Consider the following 13687-nt stretch of genomic DNA (forward strand, 5'->3'; position numbering starts at 1 on the left):
TCTTCCCCTAAAAGTAAAGGTAAAGGGACCCCTGACCATTAGGTCCAGTCGTGACCGACTCTGGGATTGTGGAGCTCATCTCGCTTTATTGGCGAACCAGAGCAGCGCACGGAAACGCCGTTTACCTTCTCTCTGGAGCGGTACCTATTTATCCACTTGCACTAGGTACAAAAACCCATTTCTCTTTTTTCCAAAGAGAAATTGTGTGTACACCAGGCATAGGCAAACTCGACCCTCCGTATGTTTTGGGACTACAATTCCCATCATCCCTGACCACTGGTCCTGTTAGCTAGGGATGATGGGAGTTGTACTCCCAAAACATATGGAGGGCCGAGTTCACCTATGCCTGGTGCTGGCCCTGCCACTAGCTTTCAAGCATCTTGGCTGTGTGAAGCAGCTGCAGTAAAAATAATAACCATGACGATGGTGAAGGTGGGGGCTGGGAATTCCACAACTTAGGGGCTGTCGCAGGGAATGCCCTCACCCGATTAATAAAGCGCCTCTTCAGTTCCTGAGCATGTGCAGAATGCTGCGAGTGACCCACAAGCACCTCCCACCTCACAAGCAACAGCGAGGAGATCTTTCAGAGGCGAAACTAGGATTTCCAGAAGGAAGGACGGGGCTGTACCAATCCTATTTGGCGGGGCTTGGGCGGCAGCTGCGCAAGGAGACACCGCCCTCCTGGGCGCAACATCCGCGGAGGGCGCGGCGATTTCGGCGCCGCGCTCCGCCCTTTCTCCTCCAGCCAGGGGACGCGGGCGCCGCACACCTCCAATAGGGGGCGCTCTTACGCCGAGCAAGCGCCCCGACGGCGCGCATGCGCTTCTACCTAGCAGGCGGCGCGCTTGTTGAATGGTGAGGCGGGGGGGGGGGCAGCAGGGGGCGGGGCTTGCGCTTGAACTGCTGAGCAGGCGGCGCCCCGCCGGAGAGAGATATATAAGGGCTCCGTGGGTGCCGGCGGCGCTGCGGCTGAGACGGGGCGGCGGAGGCTGCTCAGTAGCTCCGCCCTTCTCTGAGGAGGTCGCGCGCGGGGACCTTGCAGGTATTGCATCCCGTCCCTGGTTGGCGTTGGCGGTGGGTGAGGAAAGGGAAAGTGATGTGGCTTTTCTGGGGACTCGTGTGGGCAGAGAAGGGCGTCGGGGTGACATGAGTGCCTCTTTCCCCACATATCCCCACCCCCTTTTCCATCCCAGTCATGCTTTAGGTCAGATGTGAGCGAGAGTTTGTGCCTCTCTTCACTCGCCCCCCCCTTCGTACTTTCCCTTTCTGTGTTTTCCGACGCGCTTCTCTCTCTCTCCCCGGCTCCCCGTGCGTACTTTAGGAAGTCTCCTGGGTGCCCCCCCCCGTTCTTTTTCCCATAGGGACGTCCTCTTGCCGTGGGGCTGGGGCGTGCCCCCTAGACGTGCGTTAGCGGTGTCTCAGCGAGACTAGCGTGTTGCTCATGGCACCAGGATGTAACCGTCACCCTCGGTTTCCTGCGGCGGCTCGGAGCAGGGACGTCCCGTTTCGTGGTTGTGATGGCTGGTAGGGATCCTCTCTTGAGCCGAGGGAAGGGGCTGGTGCTGGAGGCTCCCGTCGCTGGAGTGAGTCTCTCCCGGGGCTTCTCGCCGTCAAGGGTCTGAACCGGGGGGCATGCATGCGCCGGCACACGTCCCTCCTGGCTCCCCGCTCTTCTTCTGGACGTCTATTCTCGTCGTTCATCTAAAAGTGTCTCTGAGCTGTAACTTAATATTGCAGCATGTCCAGGAGGTCTGAATTCCAGAAGGGCTGTGAACAAGCATTGCGCCTGCGGCGGTCAGTGTCAAGATGGCACAAGTATGGCTGTTTCTTCAGTGACTTTCTTAGGCTTTCTTAAAATTATGGGTCGTGTTCCTGATAAACTTTTTTTTCCTGTGTTATCAAGCGCAACTTCAAAAAACCCACATGAGGTGCAGTTGGCCCTTGAGCTTGGTGGCCTTGTTTGTGAAGATTTGCGGAAAGCATTCCACAATAGAAATGTTCACTGGGAGGGGCAGGTTTTTCATGCTTTTTGAGCTTCCAAGTGCATTTGGCTGCTTGCTGTTAGAAAGAGGATGCTGTCCTTGGTCTGATCCTGCAGGGCTGCTATCAGGACCACCTAGAAATTCTGTGAGAGTTTGCTATTAACCTCCAGACTTCTTCTGTGCATATATATTGAGCAAATGTGTTTAATAATGAAGGGGGCAGACATAACCTGTCATATTTATCACAAATCCTTGCCTGCTTTGGATCATGGAGTAAAGACCCAGCAGCACCCGTTACTGATGTGAAGGGATGCTTCACACAAGCAAAGGAGGCAGGCACCTGACTTTATTTCACTCAAGGCTTTTATTTGATGACCCTCTTCATTGTGTGAAAGAAAAAAGTGGTGGCAGGAGGGGGGGGGAGCAGGAGGACTGAGGGAAAAGAACTTTTCCAGGAGTTGGGGAGAGAGTGAGTGCAGCATTTTCCTGCTGGTCTATTTATTGCTCATCCAGCTCTTTCCTTCCTTGAGGGCTGCCAGCTGAATCCACAAAAACAAAAAATAAACTTGGTCATCATCTGGAGATATGCGCACAAGGGGCAAAAGGGGAGAAATGGAGCCTGGTGCATCCTCCATTCCCATGTGACGTTATCCAGAGAGGGTGAGGACAAATATCATGAGGTTTGCCAGGTGCTGGAGGTTTTAATATGGCAGCCTCCTAGGGTGGAATTTGCTTTCCCAAAGTCCAGGAAGAGCTGTTGTGCAAAGTGAAAAACGTTTCCGCTCAGTGTTTCTCAGCAGTGTGATGAAGTGTACTTCTGATTCCTTTTGTGCCTGGGACCAGTATTTTTCTTTTAAAACTTGCTTCCTTGTGGATAAGCGTTCTTTTAGTATTTTAATTCTGCAAGAGAACTGGCAGCTGCTTGTTAAAAATGAGAATTTGGCAAACTTTAATTTAGTGCTGGCAAATGTGTAGAAATGTATTCGGATTTAAAACGACAACAACCGCAGCAGATAGTCTTGCTGTGCCGTTTTATTTTGCAGGGTAGTCTTCGTTTCAAGAATGCATTTATTTATTCTTGCCGCCCTGGCTGTTCAGTTGTCTTATAATGGGCTATCTCCTTTTCTTGGTTCTTCAACTTAATGCACCTCAACCCTGCCCTTCCCCTGTTATTCTTGCCTTCTGTCAGGCACTTCCAGGAAGTGCTTTATCAGTGCATATCGACTTCTTATCCTGCCAGATGGGCTCCTTGCAGTCTAGTCTGGTCCCTTAGACCTGAGCTGGGTAGGGGGCATTAACTAGGCAGCAGCGTGGCACACAACCTGATTCTGCTCACTAGTGATCTTCTTAATTCAGCTTGATTTCTGTTTCTTTTTCACCATGCCTTGGCTTTTTCCGAACTTCATTTACTTATCCTGAGAGCAGCTAGCTCTTGATGCCCCATTCATTTCACTGTTTTTCAGCCCAACGGGAATCTCTTGTGGGCCACCTTCTGAGGAGGGGGACATGCCAGTGATGGGCAGGGCTGTGGGCAAAAGTGGGCAGAGCCCAATGGATGTTTCTCTACACTGGGCTCTGTTCCAGCCGTGCGAAAGACAGAGCGGTTTCTGCATTCCCACCCACACCATCTCTTCGTCCTGCTCCTGGGCAGCCAAGAGGCGTTGCGGCTCAAGGAGGGTGTGGAGCAGGACCAGTGGGGTGTGTGGTTTCAATGGGGGGAAGCATGGGATGGAGAAAGTCCCAAGGGCTGGATAGAGAGCCATGCAGAATTGCATTGGGACCCTGGGACTCAGGCTTACAGGCCACACAACATGTCGTCTAAGCCTTGTTTGCTGTGTCCTCCCTGGAACTGCTTGGCTGAGGCTGCCACGGGTTTGTAGATGCTGTGTGGAAACTTCAAAGCAGGCAGAACAACTCCTGAGCGAGCAGAGCAGAGGCCCGAGGGGCTGTTCCTGCAGCCCTGTGGCACAAGACTCCGTCCAGGCATGTTTTGCCGACTCAGCCTTGGGAGGAGGAGGAGGGAGAAATCAACGCTCCCTGCCTCTTCCTAGCCGAGCGCATTCCTTTGCCATTCCCATGGAGAAGAAGGTATTAAGCTGCTGCTGAAATCCCTCCAAGCTGAAGTGTCCCAGCCTGGCAGGGAGGGATGGTACAAGCTGGTACTCTGCCTGTGAGGGGCTCCACCTTTGTCTGTCTGGCAGAGGGAGCTCTCTGAGAAGGCCCTGCTGCAGCTCTTTCCTCTGTACTGGATGGGAAGGGGTGTCCTAGATCCCAGCCCAAAATAACACTGTCTTCCTGGGTTGTGTTTCTGTTTTTCTCTCTCCCTTCCCTTTCTCCTTTCCCCTCCTGGATTGTCCTGATTTCCTCTGTTTAGACCCAGCCAGGAAGTTATGTTTTCAGCACTCATTTGCATCTCTCCCAGTCCTGATGAGCAACCACTGGAATATGGCAGTGCTGTCTTGCATGCCTTATATAGACAACAAACTGCCTGGGGAGAATGGGAGGGGAGGGTGAAGGGAGAATTTTGTGTCCAGAAGGCAATTTTTGATTGCTTTTGCTATATAGTAGGGGTGCGTTGACTGGGAAACGCCAAAAGCAGTGAAGTGCCATAACTGCACCTAACAAAAGCCATCTCTTAAGTAATTAGGAACAAATTGAAGGCTTTTCTTTTGGTGCCTTGATCAGCCAGCAGCTGCCTAAAACACAAGGCATAGGAACAGAGCAATTATTCTGTCTTTCCATCCTCATCCCTGGATCCCCCCCCCTTCTTGGATGTTCATATTATCAAATTGGAATCTCCTATGTCAGCTGTAGGGGATGCATTTATTTTAAAAAATGGCACTTGCAGACCCTACAAGCACTTCATGAGTTGTTACTGATTGATATGAGCGGGGTCAGACTCTGTCTTGTCCAGATTAAAATTGTGCTAATGGCCTCTGTTTGAGGATGGGGGGATGATAACTAATTCATATCTGTTTTTTGAGTGAGTGCTTAAATTGGGTTGGCCTGTGGGGAAGCCATTTAGACTCTGGTTGTGTGAATAGGTTTCACATGGCCATTCTAGTGGCTGGACGTGGCAAGTCCATTTACACAAGTACTTCAAATGCTTATATTGATTCGAGCTAACCAAGCTCAAAACAAGCCCACACAAAGACGAGGGGGGATTTGCCCGGAATATGCATTTCATATGTGATTCCTGCATACAGAGGTTCTCGGTTTCACATATATTGTCAAAATGAGGAAAACAAACTTTTCTGTGGTATTGGAAGGCCGAGTCCTTGGAAAGGAAATGCTTCCTGAGTATCTTTGTGTGGTGCTTCTGCCTCTGCCATTTATTGCCTGATGCACTAGGATAGCCTTTGGGAGTTTAGCCTAAAGACAGTGAAACGTATTATCTGACATCTCTAGGTAGGTCTGGGAATCTGAAACCCAGTGGAGATCTGATTCCAGTCAGTGTAGACTAGATGTGGCCCTCTGGATGTTGCTGAATTACAACTCCCATCATCCCTTGCTGGGGCTGAGAGGAGTTGCTATTCAGCAATGTGTGGAAGGCCAAAGGTTCCCCACACCTGGTGTAAACAATACTGAGCTAGATGGACCCAATAGTCTAATTTGGTATAAGGCTGCTTCCTTTGTCCGTAAAGGAAAAGCTGAAGAGCATTGCTGTGGGGAGGAGACAGGGATGGGCTGGGGTAGGATGAAGGGCAGTGCTTAGGCCTTGGTGCCAGCTTCCAGGGAAGGAGCTTGCACTTCCCTTTGCCCTCACTTGGGGCAGCCAAGGCTCTACTGTGTGAGGCAGATGTTTCCTGTTCTTCAGTTGTCCTCTCCCAACTCTCCTGTCCCTTGCTGCATCACTTTTAAAGCTAATAATCTCTTCTCCTCCCCAGAAATGAGTGACATGGACTCATACAAGGTGCTGCTGGATGGGCCGGCGCCATGGGGCTTCAGGCTGCAGGGTGGCAAGGACTTCAACATGCCACTCTCCATCTCCAGGGTAAGTCATGAAGAAGCTCTTTCTCAGGGAACTATGCTAGTCCATGCTGGTCAGCCATGGTTGTTTTCTTCCGTTGCTTCCATTCATTTCCTAGGCTCAAGCACTCTCACATCTCTGTTGTGTGCTGGTCTCTTTATCACAAAGGAAAGGCAAGGCAAAAGGTCTCCCCACACCCACCCCGCCCAGAGCTGCCAGCCTTCTTTGCACTCATGATGTAATGAGAAGGTCCTCAGCATTCAGCCTGTTACTTGATCTTGGGCTCCTTGGGGCTCCTGCGCTCTATTTTTGGATCTGTGGCAATGGCTCTTGCCTGTGGCTGGGTGGAGCTAACTTGGGGTTTGTGGTAATGTGAATATGATATTCCGGCTGTTCCAAGAGGGATGCCAAGGCGTGTAACTTAGTCGATCTTAATGCCAGCTTCTAGGGGGCAGCAATCTGGCTTTGACTTGTAGTTGGCAGCTGATTCTGTTGGTACCTAATCAATCAAACCTCTCTGTCCAGATGATGCTTTCTTTAGGCTCCTCCCCCTCTCTTTTTTTGCATATTCATGAATCTCCTGTTTGGGTGAAGTGGGGCTGACTTCTTTAGGATGAGAAATAAGGCACACAGTCTCTCCCCTCTGTGTGGCTTCTTGGAATCTCCACCCACTCTCTGCTGGAGCAGAAATGAAATTCAACCCCACACTCCTAGCCCAGGCACCGGGAGATGCCAGCAGTGTTTGTTTCATCTTCTAAATGCCTTCTGCCAGAACGTCAAGAGCTGACCTTTAGCCCTGGATAGTGGAGGGCAGAGTACGGCCAAGCAGGCCCTACTTTTTCCTGTGCTGTCAATGAGGCTCAAGGTCATGCTGGACCACTCTCTGGTTGACACTGGTTCGAATCTCGTCACATCCATAAACACACAGAACAGTTTAAAGGCTTGCGGCTGGATCAGAGCCTTGGCTTCCCACCTGCAATATAGGAATCATAGGGGCCTGCTTCACAGGGTCGCACTGAGGATGTGTGTGAAGTGCTTCCAGCACTTGAGCGCCTCGTAGCCAAGCACTAAGTATTCTACTTCTGTTGAAACTGGCAACACCCTGCCGCTTAGTAGTAATAATAAGGACTCTCTTGATGCTCCCTATTCTTCTTGGAACTGGTATACCCCAAGGCTTTCCTTCTGGGCTTGAAGGAGCCCCTGCTCATCCTGGACTGCCAACCCACGGGAGCCACTCCTGACCTGAAAGCTCCCCTTTGGACTGGCTTGGGTGCTCACATGCTGGACGGCTTGCAGTCAACTCCTGCTCTGCTCGCCTTTTGCCTTATAAGCCTTGGAATGCTGAGTGCAGCCGCTGCTGCTGTTGCTGACGCTTGCAGCCGCTTGGCAAAGCGGAATGTTTCTCTATAAACGAGAAGCCCCGAGGGCTGGAGAAAGGCACCAGAAAGCCCCCTCTCCATTGCTCCACAGCCAGGCACTTTCCCCACCCACATGCTGCTTATAGTCCTCCCCATCTTTTGCAGCACCATCTCCCCCCCTTATTGGTTTCCCCATCAGTTGTGTGCTGGAGGTTTTGTTTGTACTTTCTCTGCTGCTCTGTTCCTAGCTATTCTTCCCAGCCCATCTCTGGGGACGCTCTGCTTTCCTGCTTGGAGGGCTTTGTGCTGAGGCAGCCTCCGCTGTTTTTGTTCCCTCACTCTCTCCCTTTTTTTTTAAAAAAAAAGAGTTTCTCCTGGCTCGCGGCCAATCCCTAGCAAAGCCCCTGCCTAGACAGGGGAGAGCCTCTCTGCAGAGAGACCCCAGCTAGCGCCTCCCGCAAACATACCAGAGGCTAGAGCAGCAGCAGCAGCACCCTTCCCCTCCTTTCCCCTGTGCTAGCATGCCACAGCCCATCCCTCTTGCAAGAAGTATGAGAGCGCCTTTGTGGCCAGGCCTTGAGAAAGTCTTTCCTTCCTGTGCTCTTTGGGGAGGGTGGCTTGCTGCGTTTGGCTGTGGCTGTCACAGCCAAGGATGGCCAGGGTCTCACTTGTTAGGCCATTGTGCTTCTGCTCAGGCAGCTACAGGTGGCTACAGTCAGCCGGTACTCCTGTGGTTTGGCTGTAGGCCCTCCCTTGGCAAGGCTCCTGGCATCTGTAGCAGCTTCAGAGGGAGTGTTGTGCAATGCTCCCTGTCCCACTAAGTGAACTGGAGCTTAGCTGTTCTGGGCTGTTGTGATGGCATTTTAGGTTCCAGCCACCACTGACTGTCATATTTAACCTCATTTCTCTTTTGCCCAGGTGCTAAATGGCTCCTTAAACCAAGGTTGCAGTCGCCAAAACGGAATGTCGTATTGCCATTTGGGGGCAAGGTGGCTAAAGTCTTATTTTCTCAGTTAAACATCTTTGCTAGATCAGATGACAACCTTGAGCTAGGTTAAGAACTTTAAGAACTTAAGGAAGAAAAGTTCCTTTATCCAGGGACAGTCCACATATATACTGGCCTACTCCCACCTTTTTTACTTAATGGGGACACAGACCATTCATAACGTAAGAATATTCTTCACAACTGTGAACAGGGCAGTAGGATAAGTGAAGATAAGCTACAACAATTAGCTATAACATTGGTTACAACTCCTGCTCAGGTGGCACAGAAAAAACATTTTGGTTCCTGAAAGTCATTCTGATTGTGCAGATTAAATATAACTGATAGAATTCTGCAGGATGTGGTATTAGCATGTGAAAACAGTCCAGATCCAGTGATCTCCAGGTGGTGGAGATGTCAGGCATCATCCTGGCACCCAGGCATCTTCACTTGGTTGCAAGTCACTAATAGCCAGGTGCAAAATGCACCTGATAACCTGGCTAATTTCAAACACTGCTTTTGTCCTCCACTGTCCCAGACCTTGGGGGAGTGGCGGTATTTTTTTACCGCACAATGCACTTTTCTCTTCCTGGTTGAGAGATGTGGGATTTAGCATTCCCATTAATAAGGAATGCTAAACTTTTGCAAAAGTGCTTCCTGATTTGATGCTGCATGCCAGATGTCAGCAGACAGGTGTGAGAGAAGAAGGCAGGGGCTTGTAAAAGTAGTGAGAATTGGGTAGAAGGGTTTCTCTTCTGCTAAAATAATTTGCTATGCCAAAAATAAAAAACAGTGAAGCATATGGTTGCAATCTATATGAGATATATGGGGGGGGAGGCAAGGAGTGAAGCTCTGGTGGTGGAGGGGGGTTGTTGAGTAATAGGAAGCACAGCAGTGTGAAATGTCTGTCTGGGTGTCTGATGCAAATGCTTCTATCTCATGAGATGAAAGGTCTTGCATGGAAAATAAACAGGAAGTAGGGCGAAAACAGATCCTGCATTTATTGGGACCTCCCCCAGTGCAAATATTAGTAACTGACCTTGTAGAGCTGAGTACACCTTGAATCTGACTGCCATCTTCAAAACTGCCAGTGGGGTTGACCCTTAGTAGGACCTAAATAAAAGGTAGTACCTAAATAAGCGTTTTGGAAACTCTTAATACAATCTAGAGAATAGTTGATTTCATCCCCTAAAAATGGAAGATCAAATGTTTATAGCAGAATACCTAGAAGAATGTGAGCTTATGTGAGCTCATAGCTCCTTTATGCTCGTTCCTGTTAAAACATTAGATTCCTTGCAACTTGGTAATCTCAGAAGGTGCAGGGGATAAAATGGCTTCACTGTTCCTCCAGAGTTGTCTGAAGACTGCCTGGGCTGTGTGACGAGGATTGTCAACACTTGGCTTCTGTGCCAAATCTGTTCCCTTGAGGGACGATACTTGGCTCCTGCAATTGTGAACCCAGAAGCAAAGGAGGGATGTAGAAGAGGAGGCACAGCTGCAGCAGTGGGACTTGCCAGAAAGCCACTGTAGGGAGTTTGGGTTGGGCATTTGACCCACCGCACCCCTTGCTCAATGCAGGCCTCTGGCAAAACTAGTTGCTGTCCAGGGTTCTACGTTAAATGAATTGGTGGCATAATCTGCAGGAGTGGCTTCCCCATACCATACAGTGCACCTCTTAATAAACAGGATGTGGAAGATATTTGCATGAATGGGTTACCCAGAGCTGGGGTGGGGAAACTGTGCCCCTCCAGAAGTTGCTGGACCACAGCTCCCATCATTCCTGACTTGGCCTTGCTGTCTGGGGCTGATGGGAGCTGTGGTCTAATAATCAGGAAGGCTGATCTGGAACATCCTCCTTGGATCGAAGCGATGGAGGAAGCTGTGGAACAGGAATAGAGAGCTTAACACTTGTCCAGCTTTAGCGCCGCAGGGTGGGTATTAAATAAACGTTGGCTAGTTGTGTTAGGAAGGAAGCTACTGGCTCATTAGCTCAATGCCTCCGAATTAACGGTTCATGGGCTGTGGGACTGCTCTGTGCTGCCAGGCTTCCTTGAGCTCATTGTGAACTTGTGACTTCTGCATACAAGAAAGATGTTCTGTGTGTCACACACTGGCAAGGAGGTGAAATATCTGGGGCGGTGATGCAATTGGGAAACGGATGTGTCAGAGTGGTCTTCCAGCTGATGTACAGCCTTAGGAACCCACATTATTTTGGTTTTATTCCTGCATATTTGGGACAGGACAAACTGTCAGGCCGAGAGCAGTGTGGGGTGGCTGAGGACTGATGGGGAGAATGACAGTCCTTTGCTCAGGTTCCTAGCTGTGTCCATTACAGCCAGAAATGACCTGTTCCTTCTGTACCGAGCGCCTGTGTCTTTAACTTTTGTAAGTTCCTTTGAAGAGCCATCTAGAGAGGAGCGACAGGGAGGGAGGGTATTGCAGTGGGCACACATTTCAGGTGCCTGCCGTGGGGGAAGGATGAGGCCATGATGGGTGATAGAAAAGAGCAGGTGCAGTGATTGATGCCTGGCTGGTTCAGCTGTCCCAAGGCTGAGTTCTGAAAACCAAGCAGAGCTGCTGAGGTCAGATGGAGAACAGGATAAAAATACACTCCTTGCTGTTAAAAGAGGGATGGAGCAAGGTGAGCATTGTCCAAGGAAGCCCATTGGCTGGTCCCAGAGGGGTGTCTCCCCCATGTACTGCAGCTTGGCTGTACCTTCAGAGGCACTTGTGCTAACTTGCCAGGGAACTGAGTACAAGGCTGTAATTTCGTTGGGATTTTGACGTTTTCCCAAAGGCCCCAGTTTGCTAGGATAGATTGTGAGCACTCGCATTTCATTTCAGTACAGCTGTATGAAGAAGAAGAAAATGCAGGTTTCCATAATAGCTGCTGCAAAGCAGGGCTGTGTGTATTCTGTACTCAGAGCAAAATCCTTCACTTAAAAAGCAGAATTATAAATCAGTGATGGTGAGACTCTAGCTGCCCAGATGTTGTTGGTCTACAGCTCCCATCATCCCTGACCATTGGCCATGTTGGCTGTGGCTGATGGGAGTTCGGAAGGCCACAGGTCTAAAATCATGCAAATCATGCAATATTGCATTATCTTTGCTGCTTTTGTTAGTCATCATGGGGCATGAAGAAGTCCTTCCTGACCACTCTGCAGCTCCATGGTAACGCTCCTCCTTTGCATGCAGAAGGTGGCAGGACCAGGTTCAGTCCCCAGCACCTCCAGTTTGGGTTTGGAAAGACTCCTGCCTGGATTGGAACCCTTGAAAGCTGCTGCCAGTCAGTGTAGACAATACTGAGCCTGATGGACCAATGGCCTGACTCGGAATAAGGCAGCTTGCAGTGTTGACTGCAGAACACAAACTACTTTGAAGCAACGGAACTGTTTTGCAAAAGTAAGTTGTCAGTTCTCTGTGCTTGAGAGCTGGTGGCTCTGTGATTGCTGAGCGGGGGAGTCTGTGGCTTCCCAGCAACAGAGCTGGTTATGTTTGCTGGGAGTGAGTTGGCTCAGGTTTCTAAAACTGAGCAGCAGCAAGCAGGTGTGGGCCGCCCCAATGTGAAGGTCATTGAAATCGAGGGAAGAGGAAAGGCCAGAGGGGTGGAGATTGAAGGAAGGAAACTGCTTCCCCCCTTTGGTGAAAAGCAGACCCTGTTTGATGCAAGTTGGCTCCAGGATTGAAACCTCACCACAGGCAGGAAGTGGGGAAGAAATGCCTGTTCCCACAGTGACCAGCCACCCTCATTTTTTTCTGTACTGGTGGGGTGGGCAATGGGGGTGGAGGAGGCCAGCTAAGCTTGCTGGCTGGGAATAGATTGGCTGTCCTCTGGGGCCAGGGAACTGCAGAGCCACGAACTTCCTGCCCAGCCTTGATAAATGCACACACAGCACCAAAGGGGTGGTCGTTTTTAGACTTGCTCATGTGTAATAAGGCAGGAAGGAAGCAGGAAGGAGGGAGTGGATTTGACTGTGCCAGAAGATGGAAATCTAGTGCATTTCTGGATTAGCTGTACTGCCCAGCCTGACGTGCTGTGTTCTCTCTTTCTGACCATATAACTGCTGTGGAATGACCTCTGTCTTTTTATCCCCTGTGATTTCAGATTTTGGGATTGTGGGGTTGTTGAAACTTGTCCTAATCTCTGGACGTGCTCTTTGTGTCATGTCACCACCATGTTAAAAAGCAAATTAAAGATGCAGGATTTTTTGGGGGGGAAAGAAAGAATAGGAATGAAGTGTTACATTGGTGAACCAAATGTAAAACAATAATAGTTTCGGTGTACGTGTGGAAATGAGGAAATCCTCCTTCTGTTTGAATATAGCAGTTTGCCTTTCCCTGGCCTTGCATTGTTCAGCCTTCTCCAACCTGGTGCCCCCGGGTGTTGTTGGACTCCAACTCTTATCAGTCCCAATCCGGGGATGATGGGAGCTGTAGTCCAAAATGTCCAGAGGGCCGCAGGTTGGGGACTGGGCTTCTCATCCTCCTCATTGTTGTTGTTTAGTCGTGTCCGACTCTTCGTGACCCCATGGACCAGAGCACGCCAGGCACTCCTGTCTTCCACTGCCTCCCGCAGTTTGGTCAAACTCATGCTGGTAGCTTTGAGAACACTGTCCAACCATCTCATCCTCTGTTGTCCCCTTCTCCTTGTGCCCTCCATCTTTCCCAACATCAGGGTCTTTTCCAGGGAGTCTTCTCTTCTCATGAGGTGGCCAAAGTATTGGAGCCTCAGCTTCACAATCTGTCCTTCCAGTGAGCACTCAGGGCTGATTTTCTTAGGGGCTGATTTCCTGATTTCATCCTCCTTAGGGGGAGCCATTTGCATGCCGGGCCAGATACCTCCTTCACCCTGAACAGTGAAATGGCCTGATTTCTAGACTTCCCACTACCTTATGCCTGGGAAGCATTTTCCTCAAAGACTCCCAGGGAAAAGGATACATTGGCACCATATATAAAGTTGGTGGCATTGTGCCCGCTGGGCAAGGCCTGTCAGAATTGCCTGGTGGGGTGAACTGAACAGGTTGGGAGAAGGTATATCTTGGTGCACATCTACTCCAGCTGTCATTTCCCCCCATTTGAAAGATCAGACAAATTTATGATCTGGCTGCTCCATCCCTCGGGGGACTCTTGCATTCCACCTAAAGTTGCACACATTCCTCCACTTCTCCCCCTGTGTATGGCTCTGTCCCTGGGATTCTTTCCATATAAAAATGAAAACACAGGAGCTGCCTGGAGCAATTGCCCTAGCACCCTGAGCATTTGGCCACTGCAAGTTCCTACATAAATGTCCCTTATAACATGGGAGCCATATATAGCAGCATGTAGTTTTCTTAGTAATTTATCTTTTGTTGCTGACAGCGAATTTGTACTGCTAGGGGCAAACGATTCGCTCCAC

At 50.0% G+C, this 13687-nt stretch overlaps 1 protein-coding gene across 4 annotated transcripts in view; it reads left to right on the top strand.

Annotated features, from left to right (window-relative positions):
• Positions 1–908: 908 nt before the first annotated feature.
• PDLIM7 (PDZ and LIM domain 7) overlaps positions 909–13687 on the top strand; it is a 42271-nt gene continuing 29492 nt past the window's right edge. For 3 of the 4 annotated variants that reach the window (XM_082213273.1, XM_082213271.1, XM_082213274.1), the window contains exons 1-2: positions 909–1042; positions 5870–5976. In XM_082213273.1, the coding sequence (XP_082069399.1) occupies positions 5872–5976 (105 nt within the window). In that variant the 5' untranslated portion in view covers positions 909–1042; positions 5870–5871. Of the gene's footprint in view, positions 1062–5869; positions 5977–13687 lie in introns of all 4 variants that reach the window. The other variant, XM_082213272.1, reaches the window with a different exon arrangement.

This window comes from Podarcis vaucheri, assembly GCF_965113315.1.
Source record: "Podarcis vaucheri genome assembly, chromosome: 2".
In the NCBI taxonomy this organism is placed as follows: Eukaryota; Metazoa; Chordata; class Lepidosauria; order Squamata; family Lacertidae; genus Podarcis; species Podarcis vaucheri.